This window comes from Pygocentrus nattereri, chromosome 2 (assembly GCF_015220715.1).
Source record: "Pygocentrus nattereri isolate fPygNat1 chromosome 2, fPygNat1.pri, whole genome shotgun sequence".
NCBI lineage: Eukaryota > Metazoa > Chordata > Actinopteri > Characiformes > Serrasalmidae > Pygocentrus > Pygocentrus nattereri.
In genome coordinates, this window is record NC_051212.1 from 31,333,098 (window position 1) to 31,344,746 (window position 11,649).

At 41.6% G+C, this 11,649-nt stretch overlaps 2 protein-coding genes across 2 annotated transcripts; one reads left to right on the forward strand and one right to left on the reverse strand.

The window, feature by feature from the left end:
• Positions 1-71: 71 nt before the first annotated feature.
• Positions 72-2,632, reverse strand: zgc:112271 (uncharacterized protein LOC553698 homolog). The gene is made up of 3 exons (XM_017712611.2): positions 2,460-2,632; positions 1,807-1,904; positions 72-406 (listed from the first exon to the last, which is right to left on the reverse strand). The coding sequence occupies exons 1-3, from the start codon at positions 2,520-2,522 to the stop codon at positions 307-309; spliced, it is 261 nt and encodes an 86-aa protein (XP_017568100.1). The 5' UTR covers positions 2,523-2,632; the 3' UTR covers positions 72-306.
• A 173-nt stretch (positions 2,633-2,805) lies between these two features.
• slx1b (SLX1 homolog B, structure-specific endonuclease subunit) lies at positions 2,806-11,039 on the forward strand. Its single transcript, XM_017712547.2, has 5 exons — positions 2,806-3,478; positions 3,621-3,672; positions 6,748-7,071; positions 9,083-9,298; positions 10,329-11,039. The coding sequence occupies exons 1-5, from the start codon at positions 3,306-3,308 to the stop codon at positions 10,356-10,358; spliced, it is 795 nt and encodes a 264-aa protein (XP_017568036.1). The 5' UTR covers positions 2,806-3,305; the 3' UTR covers positions 10,359-11,039.
• Positions 11,040-11,649: the final 610 nt, after the last annotated feature.

The window sequence follows — 11,649 nt, forward strand, 5'->3', positions numbered from 1 at the left end:
GTGGTTAAAAGGAAAACAGCACCGCCCCTAAAGAGGCTGAAGTGAAAATAAAAGTCACACGCACACCATAGTTCTTACTCAACAGATGAGGTACATGAGACATTCCTTTATTCATACAAACATCATGTTCCAATTTACCTTCGTTTCTCAGTAACTAACAAAACTGTTCTTAATTATGTTTATTTGAGATATAAAGGTAAAACAAAGACTGGATTACTATAACATAAAATATTTTCAGATTAGAATGTGGATACTGTGTGTGTGTGTGTGTGTGTGTGTGTGTGTGTGTGTGTGTGTGTGTGTGTGTCATTGCTGTTTCTGTTTTTCCCACTGCTCTGGCGTCAAGGTCTTCTGCTCAAAAGCATGTATCTCTTTCAGTTCATTAGCAAGGCAAGTGTTCACCATCCTAAAGAACATAAACACATATGCAAGGTCAGTGAGTAATCTAATCTATTAACCCCTTAAAATCCCAGGTTTATTACATCCGGCTTATGTAATCTGGTGAGTTATTTGTACATTTTTGGGTACTTTTTCCCAACTTCCTCCCATTTTAAGTCTCCCCCAGTAACACAATACTGACACTGCTGGGGGAGGTGAAGACTGGCATAAGCTTCCTTTGAGTCAGGTGAAGCCAACCACCACACCTGTTTGAACTGCCTCACTGGATATCTTGGCGCATTTGGAGGAGAACGCTCACTGCTAGTTCTGTTACATTAGCCAACAGATGTCTGCAACGGCTAGAGGGGAGAGGGAGGACCCTACTACCCACCCAGCATGTTCTCTTCAACTCACGGCCACAGAAGGTTGTGGCATCTCCAGTGATTGAACTTGCGATCTCCCGATGACACAGCCAATACTTAAACAGCTTATACTTAATACTTAAACACATTGAGCCCATTCTTGACTCACACAAGTGAAATGTAGTAAACGTGAGTTGCCGACAAGCATCCTTAACAAATTGCCTGTATTGTACTGTACTGTATTGTAGACTGTCTTCTGTCAATCATCCATGAATCTATAGGACCATGATCTATCCTTTTCTAAACAGCTCTCTATGAACTGGAAACATAAGTGCGTAGTGGATATTTTCTCACTTTGATGTACGACATTTGCCATCTCATTTCTGGTAAAGACACTGTAAACATATTTGTTCCACTGCTCAAAAGGAAAAAAGAGTGGGCGACAGAAACCACGATTTACAGCAGCTCAATTTATAAACCATGCTTAAAAGACTCTGGCTTCCGCTCGATGAACGCTCATTTTTAAAGGTTTCATATTCCTTCTGCATAAACTCTAAGCCAGGACTGCCCAAACTTAATGTCCTGGGGGGGCCAAAGTGTGACGTTTATGGTGGGTCAAACGCCAAAAAAGACAAAAATATTATAAAGAAAAAAAAAGAAGGTAGATAGGTTTCAAACTGAGCTTTTATGTATTTTGAACATTACACTATATTTTGTTACTGAAATACAAAAAATAAAAAATTAAAGGTACATTAAAAATCATAGCATAAAAGTTATATGGTATAAAACGTTTGTCCAGTCATTGGCTGAGGAGGTGGGATCAGGGTAACTAATGACAGGCCAAATGAAACATCTTCATGGGCCAATTTAGGCCCATAGACCACACTGTCTAGGAGTGTCATGGCAAACGTCTCTGAATATAATTATGGTTTCTGAACACATAGTACATACATAGTACACATTTTATACAGGTATTTGGAAACAACATTCAGGTCTATACCATTTGCCTATTATTATACAACTGAACGCTGTTCCCAACTATATTCTCCAACAACAGCGATCTTACCTGTGCCTTTGCAACAGTGGTTTTCCTTCAAACTGTGGGGAAACTACGAGGACCTTAAAACTAGCAGCACATCTGTTAGGAGAAGTGTCTTCTACTTCCTAAGGCAAAAACAGGCATATTTATAAAGACAGTGCAAACGCGCAAAGCTGTACAATCATAAAAAATATGGTTCTTCTAGGGTTCTTTAGTAAATGGAATGATTCTATTTAGACCCATGAGTTCATTTCATGCTGGCTGTGGTTCTAACCAGAACCATTTTTCAGATTAATGGAGAATGTGTTGTATGACTTTATATATAGTTAGCCTCTCTGAAAATGGTTCTACATAGCACCAAAACAGGTTCTTCTGGTTACGATGTCAAGTTTGTAACAATAGAAGAACCCTTTTGGTGTTATACAGAACTATTTTCAAAAAGATTCTATATATAACACATTCTCCATCAATCTGAAGAAACATTTCACCATGCAAAGAACCATTTAAGCATGAAATTGTTCCATACAGAACTGAACAGAACCATTTCCTTTACTAAAGAACCCTTGAAGAAAGATCTTTTTTTCAGGAGTGCACGTGAGTAACGTTACAGTCTGATGGTAGAGCCATGATCATGATTCTGATCATGATGACAGGGTCAGCGGCTGCAGTGCCTCACGTACCACGTGCACTGCGCCGATTTCGGCGATCAGTTTTTCTCGGATGAGCTCTGCGGTGACGGCCATCTCTGTCTAAACACCTCGCGCCTTATTTACAGCGTCTCTTCAGCCAGCAGGGAGGAAAAGCTTCAGCATGAACGTTCAGCCCAACTGCCGGGTGAGCTGAGGAGGCGGGCACTGGAGTACAATATCCAATGAACGCGTTGGAATAAGACACGACCACGCCCCTAAACGTATCGACGGCCAATCAGATTGAGAGCTGTCCATCGGCGAGAGCGAACAGGGGTCGATATCAGGTCCTTATAGCCTACACGAGCTTCTAACGTTTTGCCCAACACAAACAAAAGGCTAGATGCGAGTTAACTTAGAAAAAGAGAAGTTATTCCCCATATTATAGCAAAAACGAATATTCGTGATGTATGTGGGTACTCTGCTTTATTATCTATTCCATTTCTGCGCAGTCCTTGTAATATTTGGCAGGCGATATCCGGGCATAGCTAACGGCCAAGCGGTTTTGTTTTCAAATTAAAGGACCGCCTTAAGCGACCGCTGATGAATTTACTAAGTTCTGTTTCTTGAAATGATTGTTTGATTTCTTTCCTTTTCCTTTCTTTATTTTTCAATACTAGCTTCCTATGGGCATGTCGTCTTACTGATATTACTCGAGCTACGTACATGTAGGTTAGCGAGTGTCAGGTTAGGTTAAATACCTTGTCAACCCTTAAGACCCAATAGAACCGAACCGACTTGCTGTGAACAGTGTAAACTATAACGGCTCGGTTCAGCTCGCAGTGGAGGCAGAACTCTAAAACAGACCGCTCGTACAGAGCTCAATGAGGGGCAGCTGCCATGGTGGTGGAGGTGGAGAGTTTCTTTGGGGTGTACATGCTGTACTGTACCAACCCGAAATTCAAGGGTCGCATCTACATCGGCTTCACTGTAAACCCTGAACGGAGGATCGGCCAGCACAACGCAGGACGGCACAAGGGGGGAGCGAAGAGAACAAGCGGCAGAGGCCCCTGGTAAACACCGCAGACTACTGCATACGCGGTTCTCTGGTTAACGCTGATCGATTCTATTCTATGACCGTGGTTACACATTCAGTCCTGCTTTATTGTTCATCCCTTTTGATTCATTGAGAATAATGTTCTCATTACTCTGTAGGGAGATGGTCCTCATCATCCATGGATTTCCCTCAGATATTGCAGCTCTAAGGGTAAGTTTGCGTTCTCACTAAACCGCTTTCAAACAAATTCTCTGATTGCCCCCCCCCCCCATGGAAGATTAAATAGGGTATGCTCTATCCCTGAAACTTATGTTTTTTTCTGGCAATGTTTTGTTACCATCTCACTATTTTCAACCTCTGCCAACGTTTCTGGGCTTATTTCTATTTCTATTTTCTGCTGCAATTCATGTGCTACCCACTAGAGGTCACTTACTGGCGAGAAAAGCAAGTATACTGGTAAAATTATACTTAAAGTTACATAGACAGGTAGATGAATTGAGAAAAGATCATGTGTTAAAAACATCTGTCCACAGATACAGCAGTAAAGTGAAGGCAGGTAATGTCCAGTTGGGCCAGATGATTAAGGAGGATATTGTGTAGACCACCTCTGTTAAATGAATAATGCTGAGATAAGTTTAATGGGTACCTATAGCAGCCCATTACAGTGTCCGTAAAAGAAAAGTTGTCCACTTTTTGGGATTGTGTTCATTCTCCTGGTTGTGTGACATTACATAAAATAAATGTGCGCCATGTGGTGATGGCCAACAGCATGGATGGATCGTAGAGCTTTATTTAAAACATACTGATACCAAAACAAGATAACTAAAATCCTACTCTGGCACATGCACACCAACGCCTCGCAGGATGATGTAATCCACCCCACCACTGGTGCATGATATTGTAATCCCCCCACTGGTGCAAAGTCAGGGTTGGGAAAAAGGCTTTGAAAATGTAGCGATGGCTAAATACTGAATACACTGTCCAAATTGTATTCTGTTACACTCTCTCTCTCTCTCTCTCTCTCTCTCTCTCTCTCTCTCTCTCTCTCATATATATGTATGTATGTGTGTGTGTGTGTGTGTGTATGTGTATATATATATATATATATATATATATATATACACTGCTCAAAAAAATAAGGGGAACACTTAAACAACACAATATAACTCCAAGTAAATCAAACTTCATCAAAATCAAACTGTCCACTTAGGAAGCAACACTGACTGACAATCAATTTCACAGCTGTTGTGCAAATGGAATAGACAACAGGTGGAAATTATTGGCAATTAGCAAGACACACTCAATAAAGGAGTGGTTCTGCCAGTGGGCACCACAGACCACTTCTCAGTACCTTTCTGCTTTCTGGCTGATGTTTTGGTCACTTTTGAATGTTGGTGGTGCTTTCACACTCGTGGTAGCATAAGATGGACTCTACAACCCACACAAGTGGCTCAGGTAGTGCAGCTCATCCAGGATGGCACATCAATGCGAGCTGTGGAAAGAAGGTTTGCTGTGTCTGTCAGCGTAGTGTCCGGAGGCTGGAGGCGCTACCAGGAGACAGGCCAGTACACCAGGAGACGTGGAGGAGGCCATAGGAGGGCAACAACCCAGCAGCAGGACCGCTACCTCCGCCTTTGTGCAAGGAGGAACAGGAGGAGCACTGCCAGAGCCCTGCAAAATGACCTCCAGCAGACCAAAAATGTGCATGTGTCTGCACAAACGGTTAAAAACCGATTCCATGAGGATGGTATGAGGGCCCAATGTCCACAGATGGGGGTTGTGCTAACAGCCCAACACCGTGCAGGACGCTTGGCATTTACCAGAGAACACCAAGATTGGCAAATTCACCACTGGCACCCTGTGCTCTTCACAGATGAAAGCAGGTTCACACTGAGCACATGTGACAGATGTGACCGAGTCTGGAGACGCCGTGGAGAGCGATCTGCTGCATGCAACGTCCTTCAGCATGACCGGTTTGGCAGTGGGTCAGTAATGGTGTGGGGGGGCATTTCTTTGGAGGGCCGCACAGCCCTCCATGTGCTCGCCAGAGGTAGCCTGACTGCCATTAGGTACCGAGATGAGATCCTCAGACCCCTTGTGAGACCATATGCTGGTGCGGTTGGACCTGGGTTCCTCCTAATGCAGGACAATGCTAGACCTCATGTGGCTGGAGTGTGTCAGCAGTTCCTGCAAGATGAAGGCATTGAAGCTATTGACTGGCTCGCCCGCTCCCCAGACCTGAATCTGATTGAGCACATCTGGGACATCATGTCTTGCTCCATCCACCAACGACACGTTGCACCACGGGCTGTCCAGGATTTGGCGGATGCTTTAGTCCAGGTCTGGGAGGAGATCCCTCAGGAGACCATCTGCCACCTCATCAGGAGCATGCCCAGGCGTTGTAGGGAGGTCATACAGGCACGTGGAGGCCACACACAATAATGAGCCTCATTTTGACTTGTTTTAAGGACATTACATCAAAGTTGGATCAGCCTGTATTGTGTTTTTCCACTTTCATTTTGTGATTTTGTGTGTGACTGTGCACATTCATAATATGTTTAGAATACTCTGCTGTTGTTTTAACTAAATTTACACAGTTCATTGCTGTTACTTTAAAATGATCTTATTAAATGAACTCATTTTAAAGTTCTGACCTTCAATCAAAGATTGCAGAAAAGAAAAAGTCAGAAAATGTCGATTTTGTTTTTAGGTTGACTTTAATCAGGAGGAGGAGCACTTGACCTTTGACTTGTTAGGCAGCTTTGCCTCCAGACCATCATAACCAGCACAATTCTCTATTGCTTTGAAGTTTCCTATCAATATTTACCCAATATTTAGTTTGCACATTTCATTCTGTCAGCAGTCTGCCAGCCAAACAATGTTTTTCAGTGATGACCTGTGTGAGATTCTGCTTGTGGTATAAATTTGAGCGGCATCACTATTGCAGGCTTTGGCCATGTTATAGCGTATTTTTAGTTTACATACACATGCCTGACTTGACCGGAAAAATAACAGTCACAGCAATGGCATTGATTAGAGATTTTGTGCAACCATAGTCTAAGATCACCTAAGAATCTAAGCCCACCACCAGCCCATTTTTTATGAAGCATGCAGTTCCTCAATGTTGCAGAACTACTGACAGTTGTATTTTCCAAAAAGTGTGCCGTTATGTAATTTTTCACAGTAACAATAAAATATTGTCATATTACTCAGCCCTATGAAACAAGTGTCAGATCTGCTTTTGTTCTCAGTCCTCATACTGTGTGCTCTTTCCTCTTACCTCAGTTTGAGTGGGCATGGCAGCATCCACATATCTCTCGGCGGCTCTCACATGTGGCCCGGCGCACTCGTAAAGAGTCCAGCCTGCAGTTCCACTGGCGTGTGGTCTCCAACATGCTGCGAGTGGCACCGTGGAGCCGCCTCCCTCTGACAGTGCGCTGGCTGAGGCAGGAGTACCGACTAGACTTTGAACCTGGGCTGCAGCCACCTCTGCACATCCCTTTGACATTCGGCTGTGTCAGGGCCAAGAAGAAACAGCAGCAGCTGGAGGACAAGGAGCAAGAGGAGAGCTGGGTGGAACAGTGTCTACTGTGTAGAGAGATGGTGAAGGTATGTTTAGACCTGTATCTTCATGTTATAGGCTGTACCTTTTTGTTTCTGTGAAGACAGATCTTTGCAAAAACTGGGAGGGAAAAGAAAGTTTGTGGAATACTGAGATTTTAACTGTCCCATAGCCCATTTGCAAAATAATAAGCAACACATTGTTTTGAAGCATAACCACTGTGTTTCATCGCCTGTTCTTTTAACAACACTCTGTAAGCACTTGGGAACTGAGGAGACCGATTGCTGTAGTTGAGAAAGTGAAATGTCTTCCCATTTTTGCTTATCAAAGGACTTCAGCTACTTCGCAGTTCAGGGTCTCCTTTGTGGTATTTTTGTCATGTCTTTGTCGTATCATCAGTGGTGCCAGGTTTGGGCTACAGGCAGGTAACTTTAGCACCCAGACTCTTTTAATATGGAGCAATGCTGTTGTAATACATGCAGAAAGTGGTTTGATATTGTCTTGCTGAAATAATCAAGGCCTTTCCTGAGAAAGTCATCATCTGGATGGGAGCATATGTTGCCAAAAAGTGTATATTTCATTCAGCATTAATGGTGCCTCCACAGATGTGCATGTCACACATACCAGGTGCACTAATGCACCCCTATACCATCATGAATACTGGTTTTTGAACTGTGCACTGATAACAAGCTGAGTGGTCTTTAGCCCGGATGACACAGTGTCCATGATTTCCAAAAATAAATTCATATTTTGATTCCTTGGACCACAGGACACTTTTCCACTTCCTCTCAGTCTGTTTTTAATGAGCTCAGGCCCAGAGAAGGTGGCAGCATTCCTGGATCCTGTTTATGTACAGTTTCTTCTTTGCATTTAAGAGTTTTAATTGGCAGTTGTGGATGCAGTGACTGTTTTCATAGACAGTGGTTTTCAGAAGAGTTTCTGAGCCCATGCAGTGATTTCCACTATAGAATCATGTATGTTTTTAATGCGGTGCCGCCTGAGAGCCCAAAGATCACAGCCAGCAAATACTGGGTTTTGGCCTTGTCCCTTACATACAGAGATTTCTCCAAATTCTCTGAATCTTTTAATGTTATTAGATTAGATGATGAAAAGCAAAAGTTCTTTGATATTTTAAATGTTATTCTTGTATTGTTGCACTATTTGATCGGACAGTCTTTCACAAAGTGGTGAACCCCTTCTCGTCTTCACTTCTGAAAGGCTCAGCCTCTCTGGGATGCTCTTTATACCCCATCATGTTTCTGACCTGTTGCCAGTTAAACCCCAGGTGTTTTTTTTTTTGTTTTTTTTTTAAGCATTACACAACTTTACCAGCCTTTTGTTGCTCTCGTCCCAGGTTTTTTGGAATGTGTTGCTGTCATCAAATTCAAAATGGGCATATATTTTTCAAAAAATGATTAAATTTATATGTTGTCTTTGAAACAATTTCAATTAAATATAGGGTTTAAATGATACATAAATGAATAATGTCATAGAACAATGTTAAGCTGTTTCTTAGCTCTAGAGTTAGCTTTAGCCTTAGCTCTTGTGTTAACTCATTCAGAAGTTCCCATCACTGAAAACTTAGTAGATGCTTAATAGATGTCAAATATTGGCACTGTAATGTGCCGTGACCAAAACAGTTCTCTGATTTGATTAATGTAATCATGCTTTCCAGTATCAAATTTGTCTGTATATCTGCACTGAACATAGAACCAGCTAATAAATGGTTTTAAAAGTACTCCTCCATGTGCTTTTTACATTACTGAACTTTTTTGTCTGTTAGCACAAGTGCTTTTGATGCAACCAAGTGTCCTTAAGCTGAAAGTTTGGCAAACAAAGCAACAGTAACTAAGCAAGGCAGGACTTAAGGCAGGAATTTTGGCAGTGATAAATCTGAAGAAGCAAGCAGAGTGAATATTTTAATAACTGTGTAGCCAATCTTATTAGCATCACTGAGCCAAAAGGGATGCATGCTCCAAAATCTAGATTGGTGATTGATTGTCTCATTATAAGCATTCAGGAAAACACAATACTAATGAGACACCTTGTTTCTCTCAGGCAGCAGACAGACTGTCTTGCTTCCATCCCTCCTGTATGATGGTTTGCCATCTGATTTGCTTAGCGAAACATTTCCTGAAATCAGAGCCGACCCACCTCATTCCTGTAGAGGGGGATTGTCCTGGCTGCCGTCGCTCAGTGCTGTGGGGTAATTTGATTCGCCACAGAAATGGTTGTTATGGTGATCTGGAAGAAATTACTTCATATTCTTCTCAGGTAAGTACCTACTATCTGATAACCTGCGCTGTAGTTTTTGTGATTAGTTGATACCAGTGGTTCTCAAACTAGTTCTCAAGCCCCCCAGATGGTCCACATTTTTGCTCTATTCCTATTTGTTGCAAGTTAGGTAGGAGTAAAAACGAGTAAAATCTATATGAAACTTGTGTTCCATGTCTTAATGGCCAAATGAACACATTCTTCCCATTTATACTTTAGAGGGGCTCACTGACTGCCGGTGTGGGAGCTCACCAATAGGTGGCACTGATGAAAAGAGCAGAAAAATTGGAGCCAGGAAAAACTTAGGAAAAGTCATAAATGCTTTTACATCATCTAGGGCACTTTTATGGCCCTTAGCTTTTTTCCCAGTAATACCGTGTGCTGCGGTAATATTTTAAGATGGTTTGAAGATATTAAACAAATGAATACTGCCCAACTCTAATCTGGGGGGGCCCCCCACAAGACTGGTTTGAGAACCACTTTGTTATGGTGTTCTTCCAGCAGGCAGTGTGGTGTGGTTACAAAGCCTTGATCACACATTTTGTAATTTCTAATCACAAGTACCGGAGTACCTGTGCTCAAAATGTTTCCCCATCACTCAAGTAAGATGACAGCTGAAAGAGTTGGAGGAAAAAATACACAAAAATCGCCAAAATTGCTGTCTGTCATATAAAACCAAATGTAATAACAGGTAAATAAAAAGTTGAAGCTCCGCTGTTGGTTTGTGTGAGAAATCATATTACGACACATGCTAAAGAGAACTCTGCCTACTGTGATGTGGTGGGAACAAACACAGGTACCATAGTGTAGATAGTTCTGGGTTCAGATGAGTAACTGCACTGTGCTGCACCGTACTGCTCCGTGGAAAAACACCATTCATGCCTGCTGCAGCATAGCCTGTGCAGGTAGTTTTCACATTAGTGATAATTTGTGGTTGGATTTTTAACATAACTGAAGACATGGCCTTTTCTTATTAAGAAGCTTGGTTTGATACGACTTCTCAATTCTGCTTTTATTATTCTTCATGCAGAGTCACTGGGCAGATGAGTTGCAAATCTGAAGATAATGGACCAATTATGATGCCATGAGCTGCAGTGAAGGCACAAGGATATAGTCCTGTTTTTACATTGAAACATCAAGAGGAGAGGGAACGGACTTAGATTAATTTGATGGAACTGTATTTATTAGTATTTAAAAGGCAGAAACTGCAGTCTTTTTCTGAGGTGCTTGCCTTGTAAGTTCACTGTATATGGACCATGTAATAGTTGTTGAACCTCAGGCCAACTGGTGGTCTTTAGATGCACCAAGTAGTACTCTGTTTGGCTGAATACAGAGATGATGCAAGTTGAGCAAAACCTAGAAATCAAATGTTGAATTGTCATGTAGAAATCTATCATTTCTATTCTACAGTGAATTATTTGTAATGTTTTTAATACTATCACTTCCAAAAACAAGATCTCAAATGGTGACTGTACAGGTGAAGGTAAAAACCTTCTTTACTTTTAATGTAAGTAAATATAACAATTTATTTAAGCAATTTTGGAGCATTTCCATTTGGCCCATTCATCATTACAATTTCACATTTCTCTCAGAACAGGATTTAGTAGTGAAGTTAAATTGGCTCAAATATATAGCAATTCAACTCCACTTCTAAATCCTGTTCTGTATATCTTTGTTAAGAATATTTCATGATGCACATGTTAATATTTATTAAGCAATAAAGCAGTGGATTTATATTTAACACTAGTGTCTTCAGTGTTGGAGTGTGAAATCCATTCAGATGCTGTTTTTTAAGTGTACATTTCACATGACATCTTTTGAAACTGTTTTAGTTTATTGTACTAGTATTTTTAGGGAAAAAAGTGAGACTTACTGAATTGCAGTTAGAATGTTTTTCTTTTCATGATGACCAAATTGGCAAGTCCAGTGTGTGAACTTACATAGCATTCAAACTGGAAAGAGGTCACTATGCACTCTTCCTCCACATCCGAAATAACAGGCTAACGCAACTTCCTCTGTCCCTGTTGTGCAATAGAAGAATACGTTGTCAGAATTCATGGAGGCGCTATCTGTTACCATGTCCTTCAGAAGTGTAACACAGCCATCCCTGGCCAAGCTAAACACAAAGTGAGGTACCATTCCCCAAACAGAATCTCACACTGTGGACCTCCTCTTCAGCTCATCCTACAAGTTTTGGTCTGGGGACTAGGGTGGCTGTGGCAAAACCTTAATTCTGTGGTTAGTGAACCAATATTGTGTTGATTTTGATTTGGTCATTGTCCTGCTGCAAGGTCCAAACTATGGCCCAGTTTAGCTTCCTAACTGAGGCTGCTGGTGCTTGATGAAAATCT